Consider the following 15,417-nt stretch of genomic DNA (forward strand, 5'->3'; position numbering starts at 1 on the left):
AATGCTCACAGGATAATAGGGACATGTCAAAAACACAAAGAAGTCATCTCAGACAGGCTACCACTAGCCAAATCTGGGAAAATTTGACCACCAAAACAAACAGTGATAGTGAAATATAACCCGCTGCATTAAATAGAAATCCTGAGTCCACACTGATAAAGGGTGAAAGTTTGATGAGTTATAGGATTTTTACATAAAGTATCTCCCCCACAAAATATTTATTACTTTAAAAAAGAAAAAGAAAAAAAATACAGTAGAGAAGCCTGGCAGTCACCATCTATATTGTGGTCAAATTAAACACTGCAATAAAGGGACAAAACGAAATCATGTGTCAACTGAAGAGATGGTAAGAACAGAGAATCGCTTCTCTGGAATTTGCATCAACAATACAAAACCTGAGACTATTAATAATGGGGGAATATCAAACAGGCCCAAAATGGGTGATGTTCAAAAAAATAGCCTGCAATTTCCATATTATAAAGATCATAAGGAAAGACTGAGGAACTACTCCAACTGAAGAGATTAAAGAGTCATCACAACTAAATTCAAAGCATAATTTTGCTAGAAAGGACATGATTGGGACAATTGGAGAAATCTGAATGGGATCTGAGCCAATGACCATATTAAAGTTAACTTCCTGATATTAATGATTATGCTGTGGTTATGTGAGAGAATGTCTTTGTAGAAAAATGCACTAATGTATTCAGAGGTGATGGGATATTGTGTCTTCAATTTACTCTCAAAAGGTTCAGAAAAAAATAGTTCTTTGTACACTTAAAAGAATAAATATAAAAACAAGCTACAGCGCCTCCAATTTACTAAAAGTCGGGTCAAAGTATTCTCAGGACCCAAATACTGAGGTCCAAACATCGTGCTTCATTTATAGTACGGACAAAAAGAAAGAGTCTGTCTTTTTCCCCCTTGCAAATTATCATACATTAGGGCTGTGGCTCCAGAGAATTATCAAACAGCCCGTTGCATTCAGCCTTAAACAGAATGCAGCTTCCCAGACAGTAAGCCCCACACCATGCTCGAAGGACACAGGCTTACACAATACTGATGCCCTAGGCCCTTGGGTTACTAAACAAGGCTCGGGGTAGCTTTAGCTAGAAGATTCCTATTCTTTATATAATATCATACTCTTCTCCATGCTCCATTGTGAAAAAAGATTTCAAATAATGCCACAGAGTGTACCAGGTACATGAAGATTCAACACATATATTCTTCACTCTCCCTCAAGAACACATTCTGCTCTTGAACAGTCACAGATGACAGTTACATACTTAATAAAAAAAAAAGCACTGAAAGAATAAATCTGCCATAAAAATATCATTTATTTACCTGTTGAATTAAAGAGGATTATATAAAAGGGCTCATCCGTTTCTGGAATATTATCTTCATTAATGAATACAGATATCCTCTGCTTTCTACTTCCAACCGCAAAAACAAGGGCTTCTCCTTTTTCAATGGGAACAAAGTCTCCATCCCTTGCGGTTGCCTTCCCATCCATGGTAGCATATTGGACAGTGCAGGCAACATCAACAGATCCATTTCTGAGAACTGTAAAGTTGGCAGTCTCACCTTCCTGAACTCTCACCACACGAGGTTCTGAAATATTGATGAAGAAGGAACATGTGAGCTTTTCCGATTCTATCTACATATTTTCCTATCACTTGATGTTTCTCCCTGCCCACACAAGAAATATTCTCCATTGTGTCTTTGCTTAAAGATTGAGCTCTGGTGCCAAATCCTCCATGAAGCCTCCTCTGATTACTTCTAGTCAATCACTCTCCCCTTGCCTTAATTCCTACAAAATCCATGGTCTTCAACTCCTAATTTGTCAGCAAATTAGGTGCTATCTGAAATCCTTGGCCTACTGTTTCATATGCCTCATTTCCAAATTTAGACTGTAACTTCCTTGAGAATAAGCCCAGGTACCTTATATTTTATTTTTGCCACAGCAGTTAGCAGAAGGCTGAATACGGGACTAGTTCATTATGTACATGTTAACTGAAGGTTAAGAATATGAATCCATAAAATTCAAGAGCTCTAAAAGATTCCTACAATTGTAAAAATGGCTTACAAAAAGGGCTTAATAAAGAATTAGACACCAGGGCACCTGGGTGGCTCAGTCAGCTAAGCATCTGCCCTCAACCCAGGGTTCTGGAGCTGAGCACCGTGTTGGGCTCCCTGCTCATTGGAGAGCCTACTTCTCCCTCTCTCTCTCTGCTGTTCCCCATTTGTGCACACTCACTCCCTCTGTCAAATAAATGGATAAATAAAATCTTTTTTTAAAAAAAAAAGAATTAGGTACCAATTAAGCTCACAAAGAAAACCAAAATAAATCACCTACAGAGACCTAACCAATGGTCACCAGGGGGTAGGGTAGTGGATGAAATAGGTGATGGGGATTAGGAGTGCACTTGTGATGAGCAACAGGTATTGTATGGAAGTACCCAAACAGTATATTATACACCTAAAACTAATAAAACACTGCATGTTAACTATACTGGAATTAAAAGAAAAACTAAGAAATGTCTCAGGTGGCAAAGAGAGTTCTAAATAAAGAATTAAAATGCAAATAGGGAAGCCTTAATTTACATATCCAAAAGAGATGAGGTATTAAGTGAGCATCTGTTAGGTATACCCGGACCCTCAACTGGCTACATTGTGTACTGGAAGAAGCTTCAAGGAAGAGTAACCTTTCTTGCACAAACACAAAAGAAATCCCTTGAAATTTGAAGGCAGAGGGAGAACAAAGCTAACAACAGTACTTGTTTTATTTTATTTTTCCTTCAGAAGACCTTTAAAAACATTTCATAAAACATCAAACAGATTGAATAATGAGCATCCACGCAAATCATGAAATTATACTTAAACAAGCTTCAATTGTGTTTTATTGAAAATGTTCAGTTAATAAAGTTATCAAGGGATGCCTGGGCTGCTCAGTTGGTTGAGCGTCTGCTTCCTGGGATCGAGACCCACATCAGGGGCTCCTTTCTCAGAAGGGAGCCTGCACCTCCCTCTATCTCCCTCTCCCTCTGCCTGCTGCTCCCCCTGCTTGTGTGCTCTTGCTCTCTGTCTCAGAAATAAATAAAACCTTAAAAATTAAATTAAATTAAATTAAAAAATAAAATTAAAAAGCCATCAAAAACATATCTATACTGTTTGAAAAGATGTAAACTCACTCAAAAAAGATAGCAATACCACCTGCAAAATAAATGGGGTCATCATTTCTTCTAATCCTTAGAATTGCAGTAGTTTTATTTCCTATTTTAGCTCCTCCAGTGGCATTAAGTAGAGTAATGGTAAATTCCTCCATTTCTTCTGGAATCTTGGAAAATGTTACACATGTTTTAAGTTAGGTGATTTGTACAAATAATTCTATCATATTTTCCTAAATTATTTATCTTAAAAAAAACTCTATTAATGACGGTACTAATGTTCACTGCCATTTCTGATTCAAGTAGGACTCAGACCCAAAAATACCATTTTAATGTGCATATCATCCAAAAAGCCACTTTATTTGGACTCATCAAAAAATTTAATGGAAATAGAGATATTTTGCCTTATATAAGCTGAAAATATAAATACTACATAGGTCACATTATTTCTGTAAAAAGATGAGATATGTTGTTTACAAGAAAAAAAACACAGAAAAATAACTTTCTGGTGCATTTAGAAGAGGTCATAATAGTAACAAAAGCTCAGCTAGCTCTCAAAGATCTCTTAACAAACCTTACTGAAGCTTTACCCATAAAGGCCTTATTCCCATGTCCTACAAAGATGAGATTCCCCACCATTCTCTGAGCCTATAGAAATCTCTGGGTGGACACTGTTTCTCTTTCATTCTATCCACGTAAGCTGGTATTTTCTGCAGCCTAAAATGAAGAGTGTTGGGGGAGGTCTGGGTGGCTCAGTGGTTGAGAGTCTGCCTTTGGCTCAGGCTGTGATCCCGGGTCAGAGGATTGAGTCCTACATTGGGCTCCTTGTGGGGAGCCTGCTGCTCCCTCTGCCTATGTCTCTACCTCTCTGTGTTTCTCATAAATAAATAAATAAAATCTAATAAAATAGAATAAAATAAAATGAAAGTGTTGGAATTTTGTGTCTCAATGAACAAGCCTGAGGGAAAGGAGGCAGGTTTCTGTGACCGTTAAAGTATAGCTCCATTCAGAAAAGTCCATCCCTGTTGTAATTAAGTTCTTTCTCTTTATTACCAATAAGATGAGCACCACCCTGGATCCTTGATCCATCTGGTGAGAATGCACCAACAGGATGCTTGGTAGATGGTACCCTTATCTTCAAAGGCTTGAAGTGCAAGTGGAGCACTTAACCTCAACTTGAATCCCTGATAATTAGCACCTACACAGTGTCACTGATAACTGTGAGTTCTAAGAGTTAAAGATGCCATCAGAGAAACCAAAAATATTTCTCTTCTGGCTTCTATTTAGACATTTTCATACCTGCATTCTTTATCATCTATTTTCATAACAAAATATATTGTCAGATGTCTAATTATTAAATAAAAAATGATTATTAAGCAATGACAACAAATAAAGAGAGTTACATAAGCAACATTTACCTCATCTGGAAGGGAATAAATGGTGATATTTTTTGAAAATTCATGATCTCCAAAGAAAATAGTCCCTTGGACAGGAAATACATCTTGTGTAAAGTCTGGACTAACCACCCATGATACACTAACATTACCAAAGGTGCCTCGATTTCTTATTACATCATAAACAGCTGTGAAAAACAAATGTACATAACACATATGAATACATAGTTAACAATTTAAAAATGAGTAAAGAAACTGCTCAAAAAAACAAAAGTAAAAATAAGACCTCTTTTTAATAAAAGTCAATCATTTAACTAGATAGCCTCAAGGTATATATCTAAATGTAGTAACCTAGTCTTCTTTCTGTAGGTATAAAAATTTATAAAATAAATGGACTTGGTCTTTTCTATCACACAGTTTGGGGTTTTAAAAATCATTCTGCACAGGGAACAAAATGGTAATTAATTAGGTACATCCATGACAAAGTTCTACAAGGATATTTGCTAAAAGCAGCTAGAGGAAGTTGCACAGTCAAAAGCAATTTTCTTACCTAAACAGACACTGCTCTAAAAATAAGCACCTTCTTATTTCAGGCCACTGCAATATTTCCCTAGCAATAATTCTCAGTTTTAAAGTCTTTCCTATTTGACTCAACTCATTCTTCAGTGTCTGAATTCTATCACATATAATTAAATTGAAATAAAAATATACCCAAAACATCAGTTGTCATCACAATACTGATGTAAGAAATAAAAATAGCAATCCTACATGATAATTTTTTTAAAATGCCGATATCTATACTACATGTAATTTTTAAGGCAGATAGACAACTAAAAATAACTATTTTCTAAAGAAATAAACTAAAAGATGGATTTATTTCCCCTTCAGTAAACAGTACTAGAATATAAGAAGCAGAATCAATTACCACTATAGGTATCGTCTCCTTTAGTTTCATTTATCATAACAATTAGATCATCAGAAACAAATTCTATAATCCCATGAGGATCATCATTTTTCAGAATTGTTATGTTGACAACTGTAGCACTTCCCAACTTGCTTTCCCGTTCACCATGGCTGCTAAGGACCACCCAATAGTGCTCATCCAACTAAAATGAACATGTCAAATTAGGAAAAATATAAAGTTATTTCAAAGCAAATAAAAATATATCTATTCAAGAATATTAATACTATTTTTCAGAAATATCCCACTCACTGAAAAAACAAAAGAATTGATATAATTTCTAAAAACATTGTTTAACGTTCTCCTCAATTCAGGGAGACATCAGATATAAAATATATATTATCCAGAAAGGGAAAAGATAAGCCATGATACTATACTAAAATAGTAAGAAGACTAGACCTTACATTGATGATCTAGTCATTTAAACTAATAAAAGTAAATAAAAATTAACTGAAAAAGCTACCTACGTACTGGTGTGCAAACACAATAGAGCAGTATGTGTTCCATTAATATAAAACTTAAGTTGATTTCTTTTTAAACAGTGATTTTACAGAAAAACCTCAGTTCAGACCCATATCATTAAAACTTCCAACAGGTTACATTAATATAAGGCTGAACATAAAGCTTAAAGAAGATGAAAACTGATCATACACATTTCAGATCGTTTGTTATTTCTTTATGTAGGACAAACATATGTAATTCAAAGTTGAATGAATCTTACTTTGTTTTTTAAGTTTTTTTTCTTCTGCAAACATAAGTACTTCTCAATCCTTTCTTAGTCCTGTATCTCCTTGTCAATGTTCAAAATATCATATTCATAATAAACTAGATATTGTTAGCATTCCACAAAAGCACAAGAAAAAAAATAAAATCCTATACCTCTGGTATCCCATCCAATCTTGTTAGCAATGTGATTACAATCTCCCGTTCTCCAGGTTTAAATTCTAGCACCCCTGTGTTTCCATAGAACTCATTGCTATCTCTTGGCTCTACTCGGTAGTGAAGAAACTGCTTAACCAGAGCTCCCCTGGATCGGGTGATGTGGAGCTCTACAGATTCCCCTTCCTTAAAAAAAAAAAAAAAAAAAAATCCATGAAAGTTCAAGTCCTTCAAGATTGTTCTTCTGAAGTTGTGATTGTAGAATGGATTGAAGTTTCTTTCATACTTACTTTTATAACATAGGGTCCTCTGGATGTAGGAGAAAATTCAAAAACTCCCCCAGGGTCATCATTTTCCAATATAATTAGGTCACGGCTAGTATATCCAGATTTTAGCACTTGATTTTCCACATTGACCCTGGAGAAGTCAGAAGGAAAAGAAAGGGACCTGCCACCTATAATCTTACTACTGAATTCTGTAGCCTTATCTACAATATTTACAACACTTCCAGATAATGAATATGAAGGCTATTAGGAGTTAAAACTTAAACTGAATGTAAGTGTATTAAAATTACCTAAGATCACAATACTTTTTACCCAAAATATTTATGGAAGAATTTTTATTTCTAATCCATTATATTTTTCATATTTGACTGAAATCAAATATTGTCATAGTACACCAAAAATACACCAAAACTATTGTCTAACTACACCAAAAAACAAGTAATCAAAGGCTGTAAATATATTTTTATAAAGTACTAAATCTACAGAATTTTTTTACAGTTTTAGGAAAATTTAATTTGTGATATGTAGTTAGAAAATACATTTAAATAAAATCATTTTAATTTTATATGCACTTGAATTTTAAAAAAAGAACAGACATAAGATTATACTAACTAAATAAAAGTTGGATAACTGTATGGACTAAAGCAAACCACACTAATCAAAAATAAATGAAATTATGATTATATTTTAGAAATATTTTGTGGCCTTTCATAGGATTCTATTCATCTCAATTTTAACCTCATTATCTTTTGTTATTATAAAAGAAAATATAGGACATACACAAAAAAAATGGAATAGAATGGATCTGAGATGCATGACTTGTTAAACAACTCCTATACATCTCTCAAAAGAACAGAATTTAAAACAAGAATTTTTTATTATTTCTAGTTTTTATGCTCAGTGTATAATTAGAATGATCAAAGAGACTGGGACACAGAGCTCTGAGAGTATAAAAGCCAGCATACTCTTCGAGAATTCTCAATTCTGCAATCTGCTCTAAATCTTCCAAAATGTCACTTTCTGTTGAACTACAAAGTATTCATGATCAGACCTCAAAATTACAGTGAAACCACAATTAATATGTAGAAAAGACAGCTCACTTCCTATGTAATAGAGAATCAGAATTAGCATCCTCTGCTACTTTTGGAAATCTGACAACCAACACCTAGCATACTCATGACCACAGAAGAGACAGTTCAAATAATAGGACAGTTATTTGTTATACTGTTAATGCAGTCATGTGATTTTCATAGTAAATATACCCATATTTCATACACGCTCCCCTTACCATTAGAAAATGAAAGCACACAAAGCATGCACAGGCATCAAGCAAAATTTCTCAAGACCTGTGGTCATGCAGAACCGCAGCCTTGTCCAAAACAATGGCTTGAAAAGCAAAAGGTCGAATAACCCAAAACAGGCATTATTTTGTACACTTACCCAAAATACACGACAAACCTTTCTGTTTCTACCCTGTCAATACAGAAAGAAGTGTGGGAGGGGAAAAAAGGAGACAGAGACACCATTTGCCAAAATCTCACTAATACTGCTAGAAATGTGAACGAGCTTTAAAAATAAGCTAAAGAAAGCCTTTCATTTTTCCCCCCACAGGCTAGTAATGTTCACTTTATGGGAACTGTGCACACTGGATTCTTTGCTATTGACAAATGCTAGCAAGAGGTTCAGCAGTTCCCACTTAGGGAAGATGACCCCATGGCCAGCCAGCATGTCAACACCCATTGAAGACATTCCTTTCCAGGCCTGCTCCAAGGCGCTGGGGCCTGCCAAGCACTGTGCATGCTCACAAGCCACAGCAGCTGAGCAAATCTCATTCAGCTTGACTTATAATTACTTAGTAGCTTTAATGAGGTTTTTAAAAAAACAAAAATCTTCATCCTCAGATCTAAAGCCAGTTGTTCTTTGAAAAAATAAAAAACTCTAGACGCAAAGAAATACATACCTTTCATCATTTACATAGAAATACATTTAAGAAGCCATAGATAGCATTTTATCTTTTAACTTTGACAAATATTACTTAAATAGAACTTCATATCAGGAAATCTAAATGCTTTTCCAAATCCCCAATGTATTTCATTTTCAAATAGCCTTGAAAAACACATGACTACATGCACAACCGTAGTGCTTCATTTTTAAAGTCAAATAATACTATTTATAAATATGAAGTTATATACTACATATATGAAAATTTTTCTGAAATAAACTGGCATGGTGAAATTTTTTCTGATTTGGAGAAAACTAACCAGTAAAATATTTTTAACTGTTATGATTCTGAAAGCATAATAAATTTTAAATCCAGAGCAACTTTTATCCCTACTAAATAGAGAGTTTGCATTTGAATTTGACTTTAGAGAGTGTATAATGTACCACAATAAAGTGTTATTTTTGTTGCATTATTATATCATAACATTGTAATAACACTTACTACCATTCATTCTTTCATTTTAGTTTTGTTAAAAATTTGCAAAATTGAGATGGAAGTTTAGATAAAATATAATTTTAAATCATAGATTTTATTCTCACATTTACTTAATTAAATATGTCTTAGAAAAAATAAATAAATAAATATGTCTTAGAACACTCAAACGTTACTTGCTCATTACTCATGCACAATTGAGATAATATAAGTAAGCACTATTACTAATTGAATTAAAACATTTTAATATAAAATTGAATGAATTTCCTGTATTTGAAGAGTGTAACCAATAATTTCCAAAATACTCTACCCCATGATTTATACTTCCTTTTGTACTGTTTTTGTCCATAGGAGAGAAAGAAATAAACGCTTAAAAATTATATTTAATTAATATAAAAGTTTATATGATCAAGTTTAAAAAAAATGACTGTTTGGAAAAAATATTTTAAAAATTTACTTACTATAAACTTTCGAAGGTGAAATTTAAATCATTCTTTAAACTCTTAGCCAAAGCAGAAACTGAGCTAAGAATTTTTATGAATTGCTATATCTTTGGTTTATAAATATTGTTTTCTTTTTCTTTTTTTTTTTTGACGACTGCCCATTGATTTAATGAGTTCTCAAACCTAACTAAAAGGAAAAAGGATGTAAATGAAAAAACGATAATTTTCAGTTTTCATTTATATTACATTTCACTGATGTTTAAAAATCATTTGAAATACCTTTCTTTAAGATTTAATGTGACACACATATTAAAAGCATAACTCATTTAGACAGTGTGTCTGCTACATTTGGTTTTTGCTTTTTAATTTTTGTTTATATGATTTGTTGTTTTGTTTTACTTTTTATGTAAAAAGGGAAGTAGATAGAATGCGCTTATGAAAACCAACAAACTGCACAGCTGACATTTATTAGATTTGCTCCCTACATTCTATATTTTTCTTTGACATAAAAATAAAGAACAGCTAATTATCAGGGTTATAGAAGGTGTTTGCACAAAATACCTACAAAGAAAAACCTACTAGTAGAATATAGAGAGGATCAGGGGGTTCCATAAAATGAGTATTATTACCTCATTAATGTAGTATAATATAATGCCAGCTGAATTTATATGTGATTTTTATTGTTTATAAAATACGAACTTTGCAAAGCCCTCCAGTCACACTAAACTTCTCTAATATATATCAACTTTAATATAGGAAACTGTAGCTGATAAGCTTGGTTTTGATTTTTTTTTTTTTAATTAACTGACATCAGTTAAACAAAGAACTTTTTTCATTTTTGGAGATTTTCTGAATTACTGAAAAAAAATCTCTCTTTGAGAGACTGTAATATTTTCCTAATATAAATTACCCACTGAGAAATCTTAAGTAAATCCTTATTATTACTGAAAAATACCTCTTAAATTTGTATTTTTGATTCTTTGAAAAATACGTATTATTTAGTGTTCAAATTCTATGTGAAATCAAGAATTTCATTATATGAAGATTAATGCTTTCTTTTTACTCACTCAAAAAAGCTCTAGTCCTCTCCCCTGTTGAAAACGAAGGAGGCAGAGCTGTCTACTTAACCTAACATTTTGGATTTGTTGCTGCCTACTCTTTTAATATAGCAACTTATTAACTATGCTTATGTTATATCTGATACCTTCCAAAAATTCTGTGTGTAATATTTCCCCAAAATGAATAGCAGGGTAAAAGTTTACTACGTTATAATACTCACAGTCTAACCAGAGCCATCAACAAAAAAACAGAAAAGTCAGAAGCCCAGAAAATGCTACCTACTTAGTTTTTTCTCTTTACTTTATATGGAGGAAAGAATTAAAACAAAAAACAAAATTATTTCATGGGACTCAAACATATAATATACACATGTTACTAAATAAACATAATCTAAACGGGTTATTACCTGTCTAGAGAAAGTGTTACCGTCTCATTCATTTCTGGTGTGTCATCAGCTTTGACAGTAATGTTGATTGTTGTGTCACTTTGTCCAGAAAAAAACACAACAGAGCCATTAAAGGGACCTATATCATCCAGGGTCACTGCTTTTGAATTAAAGCCAGAGGGTTTTAAACTCCAATAGACAGTAGCCTGGCCATCAGTTCCATCCCGATGTAAAGGAATGTATACCTTATAAAAAAAAATGAAACAATTTCTTCTGAAATATATGCTAACAAATTTATGTAAGTTTTTCAGTTAGTACATGCACATGTTATATGAATATATATGTATTCTGCAGAGAAGCCAACCATTAAATGACATTAAGATACAACTGGGCCTGCCTTCTCTTTAAGCATAAAAATAATTTTTTTTCAAGATTTTTTTTTAATTTTTTTTTAAATTTATTTATGATAGTCACACAGAAAGAGAGAGAGAGAGAGAGAGAGAGAGGCAGAGACACAGGCAGAGGGAGAAGCAGGCTCCATGCACCGGGAGCCCGACGTGGGATTCAATCCCGGGTCTCCAGGATCGCGCCCTGGGCCAAAGGCAGGCGCTAAACCGCTGCACCACCCAGGGATCCCGCATAAAAATAATTTTAGATAAAACTATTTTTATTAGTTTTTGCTAACCAAATTTATCTGTGAAACTGCCCCTACCCAAAAATATCCCTAACCTGTTATTTGTCTTAATAAAAAGAATATTTTAAACCCAAAGAATCATGAAAAACATAGAACATGTTGGCTAAATACTAAATTTCCATTAGAGTTTCTCCAAAAAAGGAATTAATGTAATATCACAATATAAACAAAGATTAACTTTTGTAATTAAAACTAGAAAATTAGAAAAAAATTCATCCTAAAGTGATGAAGGCAAGAATAAGAATATAATAATAATATAAATAAGAATAAGAAATGTTTGTAACCAATACAAAAAATGCAGTAGAAACAAAATCAGATACTCAATCATAGTTCTGGGTTACCTTGAGCAAGTTACTTAACCTCTCTGACCTCAATCTCCTCAAGTGAAATGAAGCTAGGGCTTCCCTATTTTGCAAGTTTGTGGGGAGGATTAGAGTGCCTCTCCACTGTATGAGCTAAATAAATGACAGCTATTATAGTAATTCTGAAACAAATTATATTTGGTAGTTTTACCTAAGTGCAGTATATTTCAAATACATAAAATAAAAGAAACATTGAAGATAATGATAAAGTTTTTTTCAAATAAAGAATATAAATGAATACTTCATGGTAGCTATACTATTCTTTTGAAGCCCCTAAAAATGTATCTTCTTTGTTCTTTGCTTTTTAACACAACCCATCGTGAAAAATGGAAGATATTTTCCTCACTAACCATCCTGTTAATTTGACTAGCAATGGCTAGGGCTAGAGACTAGTGAGCAAAATAAGATACTTAGGGCAGACAAAAAAAAATAACAGAGGGCTGAGCCCTTAAATCACCCTGAGGGAGTGCGTGTAGTCTGGGCTATGGATTGGATAGAGAGAAAGATAACTGAGGGAAATTTCTACCCTTTCTGTTTCCCAGAGGGGAAGAACACAGTTTCACAGAGTCCAAAACTTTCCCTCAAAACTAATCTCCCTCAAGGGAAAAATATGAAATGGCAAACTGACAGCAGATAAAAGCAATTCACTCTCTAAATGTTTTTGTTTTTTAGTTTTTAGAAACAACATATTAACAAAAAATACAAAAGAATCACAGCCATCTTGAAAAATAAGCTGTTCTGCCAATTTACAGAATCAAATATAAAAACAAAGAAAGCTGTGGACACTATATTTTGATGTGAGACTTTCATAACAAAAGCAATTCTCTTTTTTGATCAGAACTCCAACCCACTTTAAATCAAATCTAAGTTATGAGAATCTTAGAGAAGGTTTCAGGGATAGACCATGACACAGGTAATGGTAAAGCTGAAAGTCAGAGCCATCCCTAGATAGATGGCAGGAAAATTCAATCAGGGTAGGGGGCAGGTAGGGGTGCTACATATGTAAGCATGCTTGTGTGTGTGGGTGTGCATGCACACAAAAATTAACCCATATATATAATTAACCCATATATACAACACATATATATAATTCCATATAATATAATATTCCTCAGATTTGGCATTCCACAACTTTACCACCATCACTTCCACCACCAATTATAGTACCCAAAGCAGTCACCCTAGTCCTGCCTAAGACAAGCATGAGGAATACTAATAAATGGAATAAGTCAAGGATACCTGCAATACATGTGACTTGGCCAATAAAAAAGTGTGTATGTGTGTGTGTGTGTGTGCGTGTGTGTGTATTTGGCTATCACTCTGGCAAATGTCATAGCACTATCTAAAAGCATTCACATCAAAATACCCAATTGTGGCCATGAGCAATTAATTCTAATTTTACTCTAACAAATATGGTAAAAGATGATGAATCATATACTTATCAGTTACTTGTATCAAATGATATGTTGAAGACTTGCTGTAAATGGTGAAGCTTTTTAACATCTGTTCATTCTGTATGTTAACTATACAAAAAAGAATAGTGTCTTTGCATTACCTCAGACTCTTATCAGGCCCCATCAATGAGAAAAAGCCTACTTACCACTTCAACAGCAGAATCTTCTGGTTCATGTAAAATGATGGGAAGATTGCTAATGAAGCCAATTTCTCCATTTGCAATATCTGGAGTAACCACTAAAGAAATATTTTGGATTTCCCCAAATCTAGGACTTACAGGTGGGATTGGGGGAATTATGTTCACCAATTCCACAGTTTCCAACTATAATAAACAAACAAAAAACACATTAAAAATGGAAAAGAACAAATTTTTAAATTAAAAAGGAGTCTTAATAGCACAGGGCAATAAGGTAAATGTGGTAAAGGTCACAAACGTGGCAATTTCATCTCCTCTTTCATTCACCATCCTATTTCAATCTCCTGCACTGGCTTCTTGAGCTGTTTTTTGCTCTTCAGTTATTACTCTCCAGGGTTCTTTCTAAGCCTTTTATCTTATAATTTCATACCCTCTCCCTAGTAATCTCTGGATCTCTCCTTTGAATTCCAAATCTTTGTAACCAACTGCCCCTGGACATCAGAAATGTCACATAGACATTATAGTTAGAATGTTCAAATCAGAAACCACTGTCTCTGTTCCATGTCCCCTCACCACTAACATCATCACACTGCCATCTGCTTTTCCTCTTCATCACCTATACCCAACTACCTTGACCTTAAAGCCAAACTGAGGGTACCCACATCTCTTTCTTCTCTTCCACTGACCCACATCTCCAATCAATTGCCCACTCCACTTCCCTGCCAGAGGAAATTCAATATCAGAAGATCATTCAGAACTCCAAATGTAACATAACCTGTCTTTTCATTTATTGAAAAACAGCATACGTATGACACATAGTATCTCTGTGTTTAACAAACATGACCACTAAAGCAACTTCCATGGTGTTCTCTAGGGCCTCCCTTCATCATCTCACAAGTACAAAATGCACCCACTCTTAAAGACTAGTTTCTTTCCCTCTCTCTCATGAAGATCTGGTATCTCCAGACCTTTTTATTCTATCTTTCTGAACTTCTCCAACTACTCTCCCTAAACTTAGAACTTCATCATAAATTTCACATGTTGCTTGCTTATCATCATTTTGTGCATTCCAGACTTTTACTTCCCAACAAAACCCTTGTGAGTCTGTGTTCTTCTCAGCATTTTCTCAGTTCATGATGTAGACCCAAAACTATAGGTAAGATGCAGTAAATGTTTGTCAGCCCATCCCTCCAACATAAAAAAGAGCTCTACAACAATCCTGGTATATCACAAACCTTCAACATATTATATTCTAACTTTCCAAAATTCAATTCATCAATCCATACAGTGTCCACTTGAGGAGTACAGAAACAGATAATCATTACAGGACTTAAAAAACAAAAAATATTTTAAATTGAAAAGTAACTCTGAACTTAGTAAGACATATGGATCTCCCACTCTTTAGAGTTCTCTGTTAGGCTTTGTAATATGGAAACAATGTCCATAAGTAACCACCAGAAGAGACTTGTGATTTAAATTGATTTTCCACAAATGGACAGAGCTAGTTCTGATCCCACACATAATGTCATATATTATGATAAATGATATATATTTCAGAGGGCAAAAGTAAACACCTTTTATTAAGACTTTTTTTAAGATTTATTTATTTTATTTGAGATAGAGATAGAGCATGAGCACGAACCGGGGGGAGGTGCAAAGGGAAAGGGAGAAGCAGGCTCTCCATTGAGCAAGGAACCCAACTTGGGGCTTGATCCCAGGACCCTCGATCATGACCTGAGCCGAAAGCAGACACTTAACCAACTGAGC

The 15,417-nt window shown here is 33.9% G+C and overlaps 1 protein-coding gene across 1 annotated transcript in view; it reads right to left on the bottom strand.

Annotated features, from left to right (window-relative positions):
• The window catches only part of ADGRV1 (adhesion G protein-coupled receptor V1), a 518,581-nt gene that overhangs the window by 452,792 nt on the left and 50,372 nt on the right, over nt 1–15,417 (bottom strand). Inside the window, exons 10-17 of the mRNA XM_038532347.1 lie at nt 13,660–13,836; nt 11,025–11,248; nt 6,689–6,815; nt 6,399–6,584; nt 5,484–5,664; nt 4,583–4,746; nt 3,211–3,334; nt 1,342–1,608 (exon numbers count right to left, since the gene is read on the bottom strand). Coding sequence (XP_038388275.1) covers nt 1,342–1,608; nt 3,211–3,334; nt 4,583–4,746; nt 5,484–5,664; nt 6,399–6,584; nt 6,689–6,815; nt 11,025–11,248; nt 13,660–13,836 — 1,450 coding nt within the window. The remainder of the gene's footprint in view (nt 1–1,341; nt 1,609–3,210; nt 3,335–4,582; nt 4,747–5,483; nt 5,665–6,398; nt 6,585–6,688; nt 6,816–11,024; nt 11,249–13,659; nt 13,837–15,417) is intronic.

This window comes from Canis lupus, chromosome 3 (assembly GCF_011100685.1).
Source record: "Canis lupus familiaris isolate Mischka breed German Shepherd chromosome 3, alternate assembly UU_Cfam_GSD_1.0, whole genome shotgun sequence".
NCBI lineage: Eukaryota > Metazoa > Chordata > Mammalia > Carnivora > Canidae > Canis > Canis lupus.